The 20,165-nt window shown below is 43.4% G+C and overlaps 1 protein-coding gene and 1 non-coding gene across 2 annotated transcripts in view; both read right to left on the bottom strand.

The window, feature by feature from the left end:
• The window catches only part of Gys2 (glycogen synthase 2), a 44,424-nt gene that overhangs the window by 22,176 nt on the left and 2,083 nt on the right, over window positions 1–20,165 (bottom strand). Inside the window, exons 2-7 of the mRNA XM_004664419.2 lie at window positions 17,719–17,900; window positions 14,405–14,596; window positions 9,607–9,789; window positions 6,370–6,514; window positions 2,189–2,306; window positions 1,570–1,690 (exon numbers count right to left, since the gene is read on the bottom strand). Coding sequence (XP_004664476.1) covers window positions 1,570–1,690; window positions 2,189–2,306; window positions 6,370–6,514; window positions 9,607–9,789; window positions 14,405–14,596; window positions 17,719–17,900 — 941 coding nt within the window. The remainder of the gene's footprint in view (window positions 1–1,569; window positions 1,691–2,188; window positions 2,307–6,369; window positions 6,515–9,606; window positions 9,790–14,404; window positions 14,597–17,718; window positions 17,901–20,165) is intronic.
• On the bottom strand, window positions 10,354–10,514 carry LOC123456455. The gene has a single exon (XR_006634552.1). It is a non-coding gene; the product is annotated as a U1 spliceosomal RNA (small nuclear RNA).

The following is a 20,165-nucleotide window of genomic DNA, read 5'->3' on the forward strand; positions in this document are numbered from 1 at the left end:
GGGAAGGATGATCACTGTGAGTTCAAGGCCAGTCTGAGACTACACAGTGAATTCCAGGTCAGCCTGGGCTACAGTGAGACCCTACCTTGAAAAGTACCAAATCAATAACAATGAAAAAATAAATTATATCACTTCAATGAGAGCTAAGATGACAAAATTACCTGGTGAAAAACTACAGATTAGAAATTTAACTAGGATTACTTTTGCTTGTTTTTTTCTAAGACTTTACTCTCATTGATTTTCTTAGACAAATTATTGGCATTTCTTCTACTAAATGTCTTGACAGTCAATACGTTGGGTTTGGGTTTTGAAGCCTGAGGTGAACCCACTGGCATGCGTCACCACTTTGCTGTGGCACCAACTATCCCTGGGCACTTGAAACCCGCAAGGAAACTCAGTCCTCGTAGGAGTCTTGTAGTCTTAACAGGCATCACTCTTCCCATTTCAGTCATGTCAGCAGGCATGAATGGGATAATATTTTACTTGAAGTCCTGGAGCTAGTTAGGGATGAAGATGAGGATCAAACTGGTATTATTAATATCTCTGTTTTCTTTTCTTCTCTCAGAAAGTATTGGTTTAGCCTCTCTCAGAGGCAGTGATCTATAGTGTAGCACTGGAAATAAAAACATGAGCTTGGGTGGAGGAGATGGCTCAGCACTTAAGGACACTTGTTGGTAAATTCTGGTTCAATTTTCCAGATGCAGAGAGTGCCACAGGTGTGCATCAGGAGGATATGTGCAGCAGCCAGAGGCCCTGGTGCACCCACACAATCCCTCTCTCCCCATGCAAATAAACACACAAATGAAAAAAATTTTTTTTCGAGGTAGGGTCTTGCTCTAGACCAGGCTGACCTAGAATTCACTATATAGTCTCAGGCTGAACTCAAAATCACAGCAAGCCTCATACTTCTGCCTCCTAAATGCTGGGATTAAAGGTATGTGCCATCATGCCTAACAAAAATACTTTTTAAAAAAGCATAAACTTGGGGCTGAAGAGATGGCTCAGTGGTAAAGGCATTTTCCTATAAAGGCTAATGGCTTGTGTTAGATTCCCCAGTACCCATGTAAAGCCAAATGCAAAGTGCATGGTGTGGCACCTTCAATCCCAGCACTTGGGAGGCAGAGGTAGGAGGATCCCTCTGAGTTCGAAGGCAGCCTGTAACTACAGAGCAAGTTCCAGGTCAGCCTGAGCTAGAGTGAGATCCTACCTGAGAAAAATAATAATAATAAAATCACAAGATATGCTCAAGCCACATCTTCAGAACTTTACAGAACTTGAGGTGTTATTCTTCATTTGCTTGACTTTTCCACATCTATATTTCAACTCCTCACAGAACTTATGAGGGGAAAGGAAGCTATAATGCCTTCCTACAAGGTTGAACATACAATGTGTTGATCAGCACAGACAAGCACAAGATATAACCCCAACATGTAATCTGAGAGGGCAGAGTCATTAGGAGGTCACTTTAAGGCTTTAAAATCATATATCCTCTTGAGGCCCATGTTTGATGTGTCCCCAAGGAGAAAGGCCTCTAGTAGGGTTTTATGCCATGTTCCAGAGCTTTCTTACCCTCAAGAGGAAATTGAGCCTGGATAAGGATTCCAGGAAGATATCAGCTCCTTTGTTGGAGAATTCATACCGCCCGGCAATGAAGAGGAATAAAGTCTTTTCAAGGTCGAAGTCTAAATGCCTGAAACAAAGCAAGGAACTTTTCCAGTGAAATCACACACAAGTCACCAAAGGAGCAACAGGAGTTGTTCAAAGTACCAAGAGGGCTTCAAAGACCAGAATGCACTCTGATGGCCACACTTCTAAATAGCCTGAAGTTCACATGCTCTCTTGTCATTTTGTGTGTGTGTGTGTGTGTGTCATGGTGTGCATGTGCAAGTCAAAGGACAACCTTGACATTTGGCTCCCCTCTGTGCACCTTGTTTCAGACAGAGTCTCTCTTGTTTGAACATTGGAAAGGCCAGGCCAGGTGTCCAGGGCCTTGAGATTCTCCTGACTCCACAGCTTCCGACTGTCCTGGGCACCCAAGGATCACACCTGTGTGGGCCATCTAGTGTGACTTCCTGGGGGTGTCAGTGATCTGAATTCTCATAATCAGGCTTATGGAGCAAGCACCTTTCACTGCAAGCCAGCACCCCAGGTCACATTGTGTTATATTTTTTAGGAAAGCAAAGCATACCCATAGAAATGACCTCGAACAAAGTCTTGGATCCTGGCCTTGTACATGGCATGCAGATTTTGAAATTCATGCACAGCTGAAAACTTCTTCACATTCAAGCCATTTGGAGTCACAACATCTGCAGAAGCAGAACAAAAAATCTTCCTAGAGAAGGGGTACCATTTTAGGGGAAAGCCTGTTTTTAAATCTGTACAACCTGATGCCTATTAATATTTCTAGTTTGTAATTTCCATAAAATTTAAATTACAACAGGCACTAAAGATACTCAAAATGCACAAAGGTGAAAATCCAGAAGCTGCCCCCTCCAGTAGCTCAATACTAAAGTAGACTTAAAGCACACCCACTAGGGTCAGGGACATCTGCAGAGGGAATGTGACAGCCCAGGGCAGGAGTGACTATCCAGAGACATAGCCCTCCCCAGAATGACGGGCTGCTGCTCATACAAACCATAACCTACGGGCTGTAGAGATAGCTTAGCAGTTACGGCCTTTGCCTGTAAAGCTAAAGGATCCTGGTTCAATTCTCCAGCACCCATGTAAGCCAGATGCACAAGGGGGTGCAAGCATCTGGAGTTTGTTTGCAGTGGCTGGAGGCCCTGGTGTGCTCATTCTTTCTCTCTCTCTCCTTCTTTCTTTCTCTCAAATATATATTTTTAAAATATTATTTATTTATTTATTTGAGAGAGAGATACAGAGAATGGGTATGCCAGGGCCTCCAGCCACTGCAAACAAACCTCAGAACATACACCCCCTTGTGCATCTGGCTTACGTGGGTCCTGGAGAGTCAAGCCAGGATCCTTTGGCTTTGCAGGCAAATGTCTTAACCACTAAGCCATCTCTCCAGCCCAATAAATATATTCTTTTAAAAAAAATCATAACCCACAACTCCATGGTGAATACCATCAATCCCACCAAGAAGGGTTCTCTCTAAGGGGCAGGGAGGAGGTAAATGATGGTCAAAGTTTCTACTTAATAAAAAAAGATTTTAAAAATCAAAATGTATAAAAGTTCATAATTCACTCTTCTAGTTGATGTAAGAAATCAGGGGGCCTTATCAACACAATGATGCATGCCTGGGGTGAGGAATGAAATGTCTCTTTCTTATTATTTCTCATTTATTAGTAGTAAAGTCTTTTTTCCAGTATAATGGATTAACTTTTCCCAGATTTGTTGCAGAGACATTCTTGATTCTCCATTATGTTCATCTATGATGATGAGGAAGAGAGAAAAAGAGAGAGATAATTCACAGCACATGACAGAAACCAACTTGTGCATTTATGGTACGGTTTTTCACATTATAAGCAGTTAAAAAAAAAAAGCAAGTAAAAAAGAAGGCATGTAAAAAAACCTTAACAAATTGCAATGAAGAATTTTTTAAATAGAGATTTAAGGTAGAATTATGAACATTTCACATCACTTTGAAGAATATTTTATAGTCACACACCTGGCAGTGACCTACCAAAAATATAAATATTAATAAAGATTTAAGAAGAATATTGTAAACATTAATATCATAAAATGGTTTCACAAAACCAGCCAGGCTTCTGAAACATTTTTGTCTTGTAATACAGTCTACTATTTGTATTTTTGTTTACTAATTTTTCTAATTAATTGGGCATAGGCTATACAGTCATCTTTTGGTATTAATGGGAGACTGGTTCTAGGACTTCCTTGGATAGCAAAATCCCTAACTCTCAAGTTCTTTATATAAAATGTATACAGTTAGATAGAGTTTACATATGTCTCTTTTCCTGTCTATTTTACACCATGTATAGGTTACTTATAATACCTAATGCAATGTAAATGTTATGCAAATCATTATTGTACTATTTTTGATAGAATAAAAAATGTTTACTCACAATCTTGGTTTTAAATATTTTTGATGCATACTTTTCAAACCTGTGGATGTAGAACTCTCAGATACAAAAGAATGATTTGTCCTTTGCATAATACTTAATCATGTAAAGTAATAGGGTATGAATAGGACTTTTTTTTTCCTTAGGTAGGGTCTTACTCCAGCCCAGGCTAACTTGGGACTTACTCTGTACTCTCAAGCTGGCCTTGAACCCACAGGAATTCTCCTACCACTGCTTCCCAAGTGCTGGGATTAAAGGTATGTGCCAACCAAACCTGGTGGGCATGTATTTTTATTAAGACCATTATAGCATTTACACTACACAAATTATATATTTTTTATGTATATATGTGTGCTTATCTGTACAAACTAAGGTATAAACATAGTAAAATCTAGAAATAAATAGAGCCAGGAGTGGTGGAACTCAGGGATCACCCTGAGTTCGAGGCCACCCTGAGACAACATGGTGAATTCCAGGTCAGCCTGGGCGAAAGTGAAACCCTACCTTGAAAAACCAAAAAAATAAAAAATAAAAATAAATAGAAAGTCTTTCAAGTACCTATACAGTTGTTAATCTGTAAGTCTATATAAGCTAATGTTCAATAATGGTTGTGTTTGCAGCCAGTTAACAGAAATTCTGAAATGTGACAGATCTGGTGCATGATCTAGCACACCATGGTCTACGTGGCTTAAGAAACCACGTTAAACACACATTGTTATGTCACACTGATAGACACTAGGATCACCTGAGCAGTCTTACATAGTGACATAATTAAAACTGTGGTTTTTCCTCTAGAACAGCAACACTTATGTATAATTTCATGATTCCAAATAGTGTTTACAAGGCTACTCACAATATTTACAATAAAGGTTAGAAAAATCTATGTGTTCCCCTCAAATTGCTACTTTGTTAATTAGTATACTTGATTAGCTTACACATGTAAAATTAGCTGTCTAACTAATTAGTCATATACTCAAATCCCTTAAATTCCAAATGTGTGACTTTAAAAGCGTCCCTTCCGCTTGGGTTCCCTGACTGTTCCTGTCCCTGGAAGCAATAGCACCTGTCAATTTCCTGCTATGATTGCAAGCAGGTTTCTGCCTTGGGACACTGAGCACACACTGGACACGTGTTGATGGAGGTACTGTAGATGAGCACACGGTAGGCGGGGTCTCGGAAATCAATAGCTGCAAAACCAGGAGCACTACTGAAGAGCAAAGGACAAGTGGAAGCAAACAGCCCACAGCCCTTACAGTATGCGCTGTCTCCATTGTGTGCTTGCGATTAGTAAATGCATGTGGCTTCCTGCCAGTACCTTAAACAAAGTATCTTGTCAGCCATAGTCACTGAATCAAATCTATAACGAAGTCATGGTAATGGAGTAAGAGATAGACTGTGCTAATTAGTGTGTGGTGACAGGTTTTAAATATTGGCCCCAGGTAAGCCTGTGCCCCCTGCAGCCTTTAGCTCTTGCTCACAGTCACAGTGTGGATAGTTTTAACTTGGGGGGAGGGAAGGAGGGACTGTGAGACAAGCTAGAGAATGCAAACCCACAGAAACCCACGAATACTGCCTTCCATGGGCAGTGAGGAATTTGGTAGCAGTCGGCTGGGCCTCAGCAATGACTTCAAATGACTGTGGAGGACTGAGAGCCCTCACTCTCTGCTTCTACTACTCACAGCACTCTGTTGGACTTAACGTCCTTTCTATTGCATGGGACAGAATGCACGGAGGACATCTCCATGAGCTCCAAAGAGGACACCCAGCACTCCCCAGTGCATCCAAGCTGAGCTCCTCTGTCTGCGCTCCTTCCTATGGGAGCATTCTGACTGGCCAAAGCCAACCAACCTAGACCCGAGGCCAGACTGGCTCTGATTTCATGAGCATGCTTCTCTGTACTCGGGTTGGGAATAGTTTCTAGGAAACTTGCAAGGAGCTCTGAAGAGACCAGGACACAACAGGCACTTGCAAACTGTTCCAAACAGGCAGTACTATCAGATGTCATACAGGGAAGGTCTCACGTAAACGTGTCATGGTGAAGAGAAAGGGCATTTTTCACACACACTGAATCACTATGACACGGGGCACTTTGAGCATCATTCCTCATTACACAAACATGGCTCCAGGCTTAATGTGTTCCACACATGGCTCAGAATTGGTTTTGCTGCAAGCCTCCCTAAACTGAGAAATAAAACAGAAAGATTTGCCTGGTAGTAGTGAATGCAACTTGCCTTCTAATTGCTAATGGCTGTGGAAACACAAGACCCCCTGACAACATCTGGAACTGAAAGACAGACCACCTCACAGTCAGCAGAGGGGTAATTACCAGGCTTCCTCTTCAGCATGTGCTCGGCCTCAACGGCTGTGATTTCGGAAACCGTGGTGAACACGTGAGCGCAGTGGACAGAGGCTCGCTCCATACAGTAGCGGTGGTAGATCTGTCTCTCCCCAGCCTCCTTGTCTATGTTAAACTGTTAAAACAAACACACACACACGCACACATTTCCTTACACTGGTCCTTCTTTATAAACCAAACAAAAATCCATGTATCACGAATCAGATTTTCTTGAGGCTGTGGTAATTGTGTGATGAGAAAAAGGGACTGATGAGCATTTATTAAACCTGCTGGTTAAACAAATAATTGTGCTTTTGAAATCACTAACGCCTTCTAAACTGTTACTTTACCCACTAAGTAGATAATTTTTCCACTTTACTATAATCATAAAAAGAAGTAAAATTTTGGCATTTCAATTTCAGTTTTCCATATCCCATATTTCATAATTCTTTTCCATAAAGCTGTTATCATAATTTCCCATAAATAATGAAACAAAGTTGAGTTGTTGACACTGAAAATATGAAAAATTATCATCCCTCTTAATTCACTGAAAGAGAAATAATAAGCGATTTTCATGGTTATAAAACTTGTTCCATTATAATTTCAAAGAATGTACACTTACTTTAATTAGCAGGTTGGATTGTGGAATTGTCCGTCATTCTGAGTATCTTAACTAAAATACCAAAAGCTGTGCTAGAGAGACGGCCCAACAGTTAAGGAAGGCATCTGCCTACAAAGCCTAATGACCTGGGTTCCATGCCCCAGTACCCACATAAAGCCAGATGCATAAAGTGGCACATGCATCTGGAGTTTGTTTGCAGCTGCTAGAGGCCCTGAAACAATTCTTTCTCTCTTTTTCTTTTTCTCTATGTCTATATATTTCTGCTTGCAAATAAGTTAAAATATTTTAAAAATCAAATAAATAAGGTCCCCAACTCCTGGGTCCCCTGCTCTGGAGGGACACACATGGAGTGAGTAGGCAGCGCCCCAGTTCCTTCACTCCCAGTTCCCTTGCCTCAGTACCCTGCTGCTGGCTTGGGGCAGCCTGGTCCATGCGTGTGTGCTATGGGGACAGGCCTTTTGCTCTGGCTTCCTGATTGACCAGCCCCTGGGTCCCCAAATCCCTGTTCCCCTGAGGGTGCACAGGCCAATGTGGGAGCCAGCCTCTTGGCTCTGCCTCCCCAGCTTCCAGACTCCTGGTTCCCCAAACCCTGGTTCCCTTGTACTAAAAATGCATGTAAGCAGAGTGAGTAGGCCAGAGCTCCCAGTTCCCCACCTCCCAATTCTCCAGGTCCTTTGATGTACTTTTTTTTTTTACATGAGAGAGACAGACAAGGAGAGAGAGAGAGAGAGAGAGAGAGAGAGAGAGAGAGAGAGAGAGAAAGAATGGGCATGCCAGGGCCTCCAGCCACTGCAAAGGAACTCCAGACTCGTGTGCCCCCTTGTGCATCTGGGTACCATGGGTCCTGGGGAATTGAGCCTCGAACCGGGGTCCTTAGGCTTCACAGGCAAGCGCTTAACCGCTAAGCCATCTCTCCAGACCTTTGATGTACTTTCAGTCTCCACAATCTGTGCATCTGCTGTTATAACCCTATTCTGTACCAACCCAGTTCATACTTAAAACAGCTCACTGAAGATCCTACAAGGGCAAATACTTTCTTCCTCCTCAATAAAATAAGATTATTTTTTCCCAGATGGGTAGACTACAATGCAAAAAAAAAAAAAAAAAATCCAAAATCAGAAAACTGAGAGATTTCCACGAAAGATGCTAGTCCCACAAAGGAAGCCTCCAATGAAATCATAAATAAAACAACAGATTTAATCCCAAAATGAAAACACAAGCTATGTGACCCTGATCAAATAAATTGCTGAACTAGAATAGAAGCTATGGATCAAAAACCCAACAACCACATAAATATTGTGAAAATGGCAATTCAATGAAAAGTAATATACAGATATAATGTAATACCAATAAAAGTTCTAGCATCATTCCTCACAGAGATCGAAAAAAATGTTCTCTAAATTTATATGAAATGGCAGCAAGCTTCAGTTATCCAAACATATCCTAAGCAAAAGAAACATCTCTGGAGGTATTGCCATACCTGATCTATGGCTATACTACAAAGTCATAATAACAAAAACAGCATGGTCCTGGCAGGACCCAGGTTCAAGGCTTGATTCCCCAGTATCCACATTAGCCAGATGCACAAGGGGGCACACACATGTGGAGTTCGTTTGCAGTGGCTGGAGGCCCCGGCGTGCCTGTTCTCTCTATCTGCCGCTTTCTCTCTCTGTCTGTCACTATCAAATAAATAAAAATAAACAAAAGAAGAAAGAAAAAAAAATTCTGGAAAGAAGTTCCCTGTCCCAGTGTTTTTGAGTTTCAGATGAGATAAGCTGTCAGGTGTTTAGGGAAGTACACCAATGGTGGTAAGTACTTTCTAACTGACCTGCGCTACTGTTGCTGAGCGTATTGCACAGTCAGACAGCATTAGGTAAGGCTCAGTACAGTGGTGCGCACTCACAGCAGCAGCACTCACGAGACCAGACTGAGGCAGGAGGACTGGTGTTAAGTTCAAGGCCAACCCTGGGATACATGGTGAGACTCTATTTCCAAACACCAAAAATGGAGGCATTAGAGAAATGTCTCCATGGTCAAGGCCTGCCAAGTTCAAATCCTCAGAACTCACATAAGGCGGGTAGCCTGGCCAACCTCTGTGACTCCAGTGCTGTGGAGGAGGAGAGACCAGAGGGTCTGTGGGGTTTGTGAACATGGCAAACTCCAGTATCTTTAAGAGACTCCATGTCAAGTAACAATGGGCGATGAGTGGTGGAGGGGACACCTGATGTCCTCTGACAGGAGCCTTCTCAGTGCAGCGCTCAGAGGCAGAGTGCCACGTCAGCACATGTATGTTCACACACCAAACACACCATACCACTGCACACCAGACAAAAGGGGAAAATACACGGGAAGATAGCTTTCCAAATCAACAATCTGAGTATAACAAAGTACAGAGGACAGCAGGAGGCGGGTGGGTCCCCTGTCGCGTCTTCCTACAATCGAGCATGCTGTTGCCTTTGGCCTGTCCTTGGGCCTGTGGGGCTACCTTACCTGTGAGCTGATTTCTGTGCCGAGCTCTGGAGTCCGCCCATCTGCATGTTTACGATGTTATCATGCATGTCGCTAGCTTCTTGGGTCATGTGAGGGGGAGGGGAAGGAAGACTAACCTTATCAAGATGATTGTAGAAGTCGGTGTTTCCTGCACAGAGGTAGCGGCCAAGGAGCGTGGCGTGAGTTGTAAACATCGTGGCGATGGGAAGCTTCCTGGCACGAGAAAGGATGAGCCCAGTTCCCGCCTGCCATTCATGGAAATGAGCAATGACATGTTTACCATCGACATGATCCGTCACCTGCATCAGAAAAAGGCCTTTCGGAAACTGCTCCATGAAAGTCCATCTTGATGAGACTCAGAGCCCACCGCATGAGGAGAAGTGAGGTCTGTAAATGTGACTGTGACGTAAAGGGACTGAATATGAAGCCCGCGGACTGAGCTGGTAGAAGCGGCCTCTAGCTCTCCATAGCAGGAACACAAACCCCATATTTTTTATGTGTTCACACTACCAGGCAGTGAGGGATCAAATTTGGTTTTGTTTCCACAGACAAATAAATACCACTATTAATAAAAAATAACAAATATCAGCAATATTATTAATACATTGTATGAACACACAGAAGGTACTCAAAAATATTCATTGAATGGGTGAATCAGCTAAAAATTAATGTTTTGGAAGTACAACAGGATCAATTCAGTTTGTCCATTTAACAAGCTTCTTGTTACAAATAAGTGTGTTAACTGCTGAGCCAAATCCCCAGTCCCATAAGCTTGTTAAATAAATACTAAGTGAACCCATGTTACAAGTTGGTTCTATTTAGGTTTTCTCTCGCTGGAAGCCAAAAGCATTTCTTTTTTTTTTCAGGGAAGAGCATGAATGCAGTTCACCATTGCCACAAATTATGCAGTCGAGTTCCTACATTTGGGAAATCACAGGATCAGCACATGCAGAATGCATTGTATAAGGCTCTCCCTTGGAAAACCACCTTCAAAATCCTGGTATCATCCCTGTCAGGTACATATGTCAAAAACATTTTAATTAATATGTTATTAAAAATGTGGAACCAGGAGAAAAATGGAAATTTTACTAACTTGTTTGGCATTTATATAGCCGTTTAGTACCACTAAAGGCTGGGTACAATCTCACTATTCCAAACTAAAACACATATCACCATCTTTGCCTTAAAGTTCATTTGTTTCACACAAACAAACTATGAACCAGAAACTGTGCTGGAAAGTGCTATGAGAGCAGCTGAAGAATAAGAGTTGCCAGCAGACTGAATAAGCAGGAGATCCCACCAGACACAAAGCCAGCCAGCTGGGCAAGCAGAACTCACGTGTGTAGTAGTGGCACCCAGCCTGTGGGGGTAAGTAACTAACTGCCCTGGACTAGACATGGGGTCTGCTCAGTGGGGGAGAATGAGGGCAGGAACCCATACACTCCAGAGAGAAGCTCCACTGCTCTTTAGCTAAGAAGAGTGGACATGCGCAACAGCAAGTCTCTCTAGCAACTAGCTTGTCCCTTTCAACTAAAGCTGTTCTCACCTTTTCTCAGAAAATCTGCTCTATCTTACAGATGGTGCAGAATACTGGGGAGAACCAGGATACACCACTACATTAGGGAAAGAGCCGACTGCTGACCATGAGACGGGCCACCTCCATGTCGTCAGTCTGGGGCAGAAGTCACTGCAGAACAAGCAGGGACATGAGTACTGCTCTCTACTAGCCTGAAAATCAGTTCTAGGGAGATGGTGACAGACACAGTGGTTGCTCAAACTTAATGAAAGCAGAGATCCAGAGGCTACAGAGAAAGCAACACTAATCCAGATTTCTATCTTGCTCACCAAGGCTCAGGGAACATTGCAGAAGATGGGGTAGAAAGACTGTAAGAGCCCCAGAGTGGGTGGGAACAGACTGATGCACTATATTCCCCCACAACAAGAATGACTAAGGCCTCTTGGTCCCCACTGAATGCAAATAACCCCACTGAAGATCCTCAGCAGAATTGCGGCAGGAGTAAGAGGTTCTAAAAGCACAACCTTGGGCTGGAGAGATGGCTTAGCGGTTAAGCGCTCGCCTGTGAAGCCTAAGGACCCCGGTTCGAGGCTCGGTTCCCCAGGTCCCACGTTAGCCAGATGCACAAGGGGGCGCACGCGTCTGGAGTTCGTTTGCAGAGGCTGGAAGCCCTGGCGCGCCCATTCTCTCTCTCTCCCTCTATCTGTCTTTCTCTCTGTCTCTGTCACTCTCAAATAAATAAATAAAATATTTTAAAAAGAAACCTGTTAAAAAAAAATAAATAAAAGCACAACCTTTTTATAAAAAGTCAGTAAATGGGGGGAGGCTGGAGTAATGGCTTAGTGGTTAAGGCCCTTGCCTGCCAAGCCAAAGGACCATGGTTTGATTCCCCAGGAACCACATAAGCCAGATGCACAAGGTGGCACATGCGTCTGGAGTTCATTTGCAGTGGTTGGAGGCCCTGGTGCGCCCATTCTCTCTCTCTCTAATAAATAAGTAAATAAATATTTAAAAAAAGACAAAAGTGGAGGACCACTCCATGGGAGGGAATACATTAAAAAGCTAATAAATAATCAAAAATTTAAAATAGCAGTAACTATAAAAGTCCGTGAACTGGGGGTAGGAGGTATACAGCTCGATGGTAGAGGACTTGCTCGGCACACTGAAGGCCTTTGTGTGATCCTCCAGCACCATACACAGCAAAGAAACGATTCTGATCATAGCAGCTGCCCCTGGCTGGATGGAGCGAGCCATAAAACCCCAAAGGCAGCAGTTTCATCTGGCCCAGAGTTTGCAGGGTGAGCCTGAGAGTGGTGCGAACTTGGTGCACCTTGATCTCATCGACTGCTAAACTCACATGTGGGTCCCCTGTCCAGGTTATCCTCAGAACTTGGTGCTCCAAAGAAAACTCTGTGGGATCAAACTAAACCCTCTGACACTTTTCTTTTTGAGAAAGTGTCTCACTATGGAGCCCAGGATGGCTTTAATTGGGATTCTCCTGCCTCTGACTCCAGAGGGCTGGGACTGTAGGCATGAGCCCCATTGCCCTGAAGTCCTGTGACTGGTAAAGCACCCAGCCTTCATGCACTTCCCCAGCTCTTCACAGTGGCCCAGACGTAATGGTGCACAAAGGCTAACCTGGTTCCTCCTGAGCCCATGAGCTGCTCTCGCTGCGCTCTCTGCCTCACTGACAACCTGCTCTAGGGAGAAGGTGATCGACCCTGAGAACACTCAAAACTCGCCAGTGAAGAAATTCAGGAGAGGCAGAGAGCTAATCACTTAAGGAGACTTATATAACACCTGCCAAAGCTTAGAGAACATTGCACAAGAGGGAGAGGAAAGACTGTAAGAGCCACAAGGTGGGAAGGTGTACCCCGAGTCATTCTTCCCCACATACAGACTGACTGGTGCACTTGTGACCCCACAGAGAACGTCAGCAACATCACTGAGGAGTGTCCTCTGGGGAGTGGGGGTGGAAGAGGGGAATATAAGTTTGCAACCTGAAGAAACATGACCAGTATGCAATATGTTCACACTGTAAAGTTCACAAAAATAAAAATTATTGTTAAAAACACACATAAAGCCAGAAGCAAGTAGGCTATGGCCGTGGGATCTGGATTCAGGAGAATCCCTACGCTCACTGGCCAGCTAGATTGGCATGCACAGGGGCAAAGCAACAAGAGACGTTCACCCAAACAAAATAAAGCACAGACATTGAAGGCTATCTGCTGAGTTCCACACATTAGAAACATGCAGATGATTAGGCATACCATCGTGATATCTTGCTAGGGAAGCCCTTACTTCATCACTGGAATTTTAAGCTTGATCGAATCATCTAGGGATAATGAAAGGGATGCAGGGAAATCCCACTGCCAGGTCAAGAACAACAGCAGCTTTCCCCAAAGCTACGTAACTCCCACGCATGGAGGAGATGAGAAAGCGCTGCCTTGGCTCAGTGAACAGGAATGATTCCACTTCTCTCGCTGTGGCACGAGTGGAATATTTCACAGCAGAGATGCCTTTACGAGACCACATTAACTCTTAGGAAAAAGCAAAATATCAAGAAGCCATGAAGCCTCTGTCTTTGCACCTGCATCCTTGCATAAGTAATTCGGAGCTCTTGAAACATTTCCCCTACCCTCTGGTTTATAGAATTTGTGCACACCAGGCTTTGTGGACAATATCTCATTTTCTGGTATCATCTATTACATATCTCCTATATAGGAAGTAATGCAATTGTCGTTTTTTTGTGTGTATGTGGTACACATGAGTGTGTGTATGCATGTTTGTGTGTGGATGGGGACACGTGTGAATATTCGTGGGTGGGTATTGCATGCCTGTGCATGTAGACAGCATTGGTTTATGTTGAGTGTCTTCCTTGATTACTCTCCTGCTTAGTTACTGAGGCAGGATCTCTCATGTGAACTCAAAACTCACCAATCCCATTACCCAGGGGGTCTCCTGGCTCTGCCTCCTGAGAGCTTAGTTATTGAGGCAGGGTCTCTCATGTGAACTCAAAGCTCACCAATCCAGTTACTTAGGGGGTCTTCTGGCTCTGCCTCCTGAGAGCTAGGATCACAAGTAGGCATCTGCACTCACCCAAAATTTCAGGTCCTTATACTGTTGAGGCAAATGCTTTATTCACTAAGTCATCTCCCCAGTGCCACATGCTTTACCTAAATCATTCCTTTTAAACACTACACATGTATTAATAAGTGTGGTTATTTTGTTATAAAGCTATCATTTAGATCTTTTTTTTTTTCTAAAGCTATCACTTAGATCTTTGGATTCCTTTAAAATATTCATTGTGACAATAAGTAAGCGAATTATAAAAATGTGGTTAATCTTAGGTTCTTGGGTCATTGCTGGACATTTGTATCATTGTACATAATCTGTACCTCTTTGAAGAACCAGGCGGTTAAAGATCCAAAGATGAGCATGTCATTGGCTTCTCGGTCGTGGTGAGGAATGCCAACACCACATGCTTCCCAGAAGTCACCCTTCCATCTGTCCAGATTCCAAGCTGAAGAACTGATGTCGAAGAGCACCACGTAAGGACTGCCCTCTATCAGCCATCTTCCAAAATGCACCTGTCACACCAACAGTCATTTGTGCTGGTCAGTAACACAAGAGTGAGATTTGGTCAGCTGACTGTCTAGCTTGAGAGGAGCCAGCTCTGCCACGTCTGCCAGGACCCTGGAGATGTCACGGAGGAAGGGGCAGTTTAAACTCAAGGACTGCTCTCACTGCCGGCCTGACAACCTGCCCCTGGGAGATGGCAGGGAAAAGTTTAAACTTTGGGATGCTCAGGGCATGAACTGAGTGGGCAGACTTACACCCGTGAACTCACTGAGAAGTGGGGCTTTGAAGGGCTCTTTATCAGTCGCTAGTCCCTTCGTGGTGGTGTTTCTCCTTGTTTTGTTTTTGCTTTCTGACCCACTCTCCCACCGCCACGATTTTCTGTCTCACTACAGGCACAACAATGAAGCCAGCTCAACATGGACTGAATCCTTGGGGCCAAAATAAGCAGTTCCTCCTTCCTCTGGTTCCGCAGGTAGCTGACAGGCGTAAGGGGTCTGTCTGACTGTCACAGCGAGCGACACAGAAAAGGGCAGTGCTAACATGGGACGTGTGATGAAGCTGCGTGTGCTCTCATCCACTCGTGTGCAGTCTCCCCAGGCTTTCGTCACTGACGTGGGCGATTGAGAAATGAGACAGAGATTGTGTCCTCATCTTTTCTCCCTCATTGACTCCTACTTCTAGATGTTGGGGCTTCACACATGTGTTACAGAGCTCTGGCTATCCTGCATGTCACAACCTCACTGCCTCGGCTTCCCAAGTGATGGGATCCTAAGCACGCCTACCAATCAGAGCTAGACTGAACCATAATGACTGAGTCACAGGATGAAACGCTCTGTGCCTGGAAGCCTGGAAGCTGTGATAACGTTCATTGTATCGTTGCTCTTCATTCATGCATCGTGCCTGACAATTCCTGCTATAAAAAACCCATCTAGACAGACAAATGACAGGACTTTTTAAAACTACTATTAAGAAAACATGTGACCCAAAATGTTTCCCACTATGATGTTGTCAGAAGTCTTAACTAAATATTTTGCACCAGATACATTATCTGTTCGATCTAGCAGCTCAAAGTCTAACCCTAGTACAGTAAACAAGCTGACTTGTCTTTTGTCTTATGCAGGCTCCAAGGCATTAGCAATCTCACTGCTTTCTGATTGTATTTCTAGAATCCTTTGTTTCTAAATTGGTCTTCCCTTTGGGTCTGTATATCTCTTTGGTAAAGTTCTTTTCATTTGCTTTTTATCTTATGTTAACTACCTTCCTAGATGGTGTGCAGCCTTGTTAATAACTTAAAATTCTTTCTGGAATTCAATGTGCATGAAAGTCTTTCTAGAATATTGAGAGTATGGTGGATATGTCTCAAGCATTAAAGGCAGTCTATTGCAAAGCCTGTTGGGCCAGGTTCAGTTCCTCAGCCACTCATATAGAACTGGGCAGGCATTTGTTTGTAGCAGCCACAGATCCTAGCAAGGACACATATACAAGAGAATAATTAAGTCTGATTCCTATCAAAAAAAAAAAAGAAAATTAAATGTATCCACACTGCTTATCCTCTTATCGTTTGGATGCACTCATCAAGACATATGTTTATTCAACACTTTTAACTTTCCCCTCTGTTTTAGAGACTATATTTCCTTTGGCACACTGCTCCTGTCTTACATGTGCCAAGACAATGATTGTGAAAACCATGTTGACCCAAAACTATTTTATCATCTTTCCCTCACACAAAACCTCCAGTCTCATAATAATACATAATAACACATAGCAACATCACTTATCTCACGATATTATACATCTCTTACCTCACGATTCACCAAGTTCTTCACACATAGCTATCTGATTTAATTCTTCCTTCTCCTAGAAAAGTCCACTCAGTAATACTATCATGAGCCTAAACACTGTCAAACACAATTAACCCTGCCCAAGTATTTGTTGGCTTAATTCTCCTTCATAGTTGAAACTGTCTCCTCCCCCAGCTTGTCATCACTCTTCCTGTTGTAGACATAACACATTATCATAATCCAGGTGCCTAAAGCAACGTAAAGTTATCATGTCTCAATTATGGGGTTCAGTAGCTCAAAATGGATCTGATAGGTTTAAGACAAAATCTTGGCAGAGGAATAGTCTCTCTGCATTGTTTAGGGGACAACCTATTTCTGATTCTAGATGTCACCACCTGCATTCCTTATGGCTCCTTCATCCATCTTCTAAGTACATTGCTCCAACTTCTGCTTCCCCATCTTCCCCAATTCTGTTAACCTCCCCCTCATACAGGCATGTGGGCACACTTCGGGCCCATCTGGACAATACAGGATTGCCACGCTTCCCTGTTAAAGCACATCTGCAACATCCCTACTACCAAAAAGTGACCTATTCACAGTCCTCACGACTAGGATATGCTCAGTCCTACATCCTTCTCTTTTCTCTGTGTTGGTAATCTCTTGATACTTTTGTTTTTATGCCTGGGTGTTGGAGTGTTCTCAGGTGTACACGTTTGTGGATATGCACGTGTGTACATGTGGAGGCAGGGGATGACTTCGGGTGTCATCGCTCAGGCACCATGTGCAGTGGTTGAAACAAGGTCTCCTGTTACCAACGCTTCCCAACCAGACTAGTGTGGCTAGTTCCAGGGATCCGGCTGTCTGTGACCCTTCGAGGCCAAGACTACAGACATGTGCCAGCATGTCCTGCATTTTGCGTGGTTACTGAGATTTCATTCAGGTCCTCATGCTTGCACAGCAATCACCTTATTGGCTGAGCCATCACCTGAGCCCTCTAGCTTGTCAAAAGTGTGCTCTAGTATGTTGACATTTAACAAAATTTGCATCAAAACTTCCACTGCATAATGTTGTCCACCCTTATGTTTCCCAGTTCAACTAAGATACAACTTCCTTTGAATCATCTCTACTCTATACCTTCACTGAGTCCCAAACCACCATCCTGCTAGAGAGCTCCTGTTGGTTTTCAGAGGTCACCTCCAATGCCGTCTATTTAAGACAGGGATCCCTCTTTCTCATGAATCTCTTCATGGATGGACGGTCTCCTCTTGTGAGCTGCTCCAAGCTGCGGTGCGCTTGCCCATGACAGCTTGTGGAGACACTGGTGGAGTGGAACTTGGTGGAGCCTTTACCTTACAGCCGTGTTTGTTCATAACATCCACTGCTCTGCTGACAGCATCATTGAGGGGCTCACACTGCTCCACCTGAGTCTTCATGTTATGCTCAAAATATGGGCCCAGAAGAAAGTAATTTTCTCCCCATTCATTGGCTGTTGTTTTGGCCTTCGTCTGAATCACGGTACAGATGCCTCCAACTGTGATGAAGAAGAAAAGCAAATTCCCGTTAATGACCTGCTTTATGATTTAAGCGAAGAAGAGATGGAAATGAGTTCTCGTTTTTAAGAGAGAATTTTGTTTGACTTTCCAAAAGAACAGGGCTGCACATGCTCAGTTATGGGCTGTCGCAGAACATCATGTGGGTGGGCGAGAGCGGCGGGTGGGCAGGAGCAGACAGGGTCAGTGTCTTAAGGAATCGGAAGGTTTACAAGAAGGGCGGTGGATCCAGTCTTCAGTGGATTGCATTTGAGGTCCCTTGTGAAACCCAACAGGAGCTCTCTAGTGGGGTGATGCTTGGAACCTGAAGCAAGGGCTGGGTTAAACCAAGTCTGGTTTAAGGCTCCATCCACATTTCAGTCACATGAAGACAAACAGCCTTGGTCCTGTCCTGTGCGACCTGCAGGACCCCTGCGCCTCTTCCACAACGGTGACCAAGAAGGGGCTTGCGCGCGTCTCAGTGGTGACCACTGCTGCTTGGAGGCCCTGAAGCTGGAGTCCTTCCTTGTCTGCGGCACTGACAAAGCATGTCTTAACAAGGACAGAGCTGGCTGGCAGATGCTGGCGCAGCCCTGGTGTCAAGGCAGTTTCATGACCATACGCTAGCCCCCACCTTCCTGAAGGTTCACTTTCTCCCTCTGGCTTTGCTCCTACCTCTTCTAAAATGCAGGAAGAAAGAAGGAATGAAAGGAAGGAAGGAAGGAAGGAAGGAAGGAAGGAAGGAAGGAAGGAAGGAAGGAAGGAAGGAAGGAAGGAAGGGAGGGAGAAAACAAGCAAGCAAGCCTGTATTCCCTTGGATCTACCATGTCCATGCCTAGAAAACTGTCCTCGGGGAAAACAAGAGTGCCAGATGGTATGTACCTAAAGATATTTACAGAAGAATTATTAGGGTGAAAATTGAAAACAAGGTAGATCGAAGACCATAACTCACTTCGCTGATCTCGGTTAAGCCTGCTTAAATGTTGTCTTTTCAATGATGGCAAATAGTATGTAGAAAATGATGTTGGAGCAGCAGTATTAACAGTTAGGTCATATGGAGCTGAGTCTTCAACTCAGTGGTAGTATACTTGCCTTGCATGTATCAAGGCTTTGAGTGTGAGACCCATCACTACACACACACACTCACATGCACACCATGGAAAAGATGACATTCAAGAAAGAAAAACATCAGAAAAGAAAAGAAAAAAATTAGGAAGTAAATAGGTATCACAGAACAGATTTTAGGCCATGAACATAGCAAAAGCTAAGACATTAAACTGGAGTCAATTTAAACTATTTTTCAGTGCCTTTTGAGAGAGGTGAGACCAAAAGACAACTATTGCCGCTATTATATGATGTTAACAGGATCTATCAATGACTTGCAATACCTAATGTAATCCTCAAATTAAGGTTTTTGTTTTTTTTTTTTTTTTGGTTTTTTGAGGTAGGGTCTCACTGTATCCCAGGCTGAGCTGGAATTCACTATGTAGTCTCAGGGTAGCCTCCAACACACGACAATCCTCCTACCTCTGCCTCCTGAGTGCTGGGATTAAAGGCATGTGCCACCACGCCCACCTCTCAAATTAAGTTTTTATGCAAGCTTTATATGTGCATGTGGAAATTAATTGTCCTAAATAATTTTATTGAGAGAAGATATATATATATTTTTGAAGTAGGAACTTGCTATATACCAGGTTGATCTGGAATTCACTATTTAGTATCAGACTGGCCTTGAACTCACAGTAATCCTACCTCAGCCTCCTCCGTGCTTGGAGTAAACGTATGTGCTACCACTCCTGGCCCCAAAATCTTTTACAGTTGCACTTGAACAGACTCTTTCACGGTCATTATCAGTACCAGGTCAGATGGCTGGTGAAGAGGGCAGTATGAAACACATGGACAAAGATGAAAATTTGGAAAACAGAAGTTTCTAGATGGAACTAGGTAATCATCCAATGAATGCAAGTATTTGTATACTAATGTCAATATCAATTGTACCTGAGAATTTCACCAAATTCCAGAGTATGTTATGACTCATACAAACATTATTTCTTGAAGAAGTTACTTTAGACACATAGCTTACAAAGGAAACTAAAAGAACTAGTGAGAGTCATATTATAGCAAATTTGTAAAATACATCTAAACTTTACTCAAAACCACTACGCACCAATATGAAAGACTTTCAAATAATTTCTCCTCTTCTGTAGACTTTTCCTTCACCATTACACCAGCAGAGGAAAATGCTATTAAGTGCTAAGGTACAAATT

Source organism: Jaculus jaculus, chromosome 22 (assembly GCF_020740685.1).
Source record: "Jaculus jaculus isolate mJacJac1 chromosome 22, mJacJac1.mat.Y.cur, whole genome shotgun sequence".
Classification (NCBI taxonomy): Eukaryota; Metazoa; Chordata; class Mammalia; order Rodentia; family Dipodidae; genus Jaculus; species Jaculus jaculus.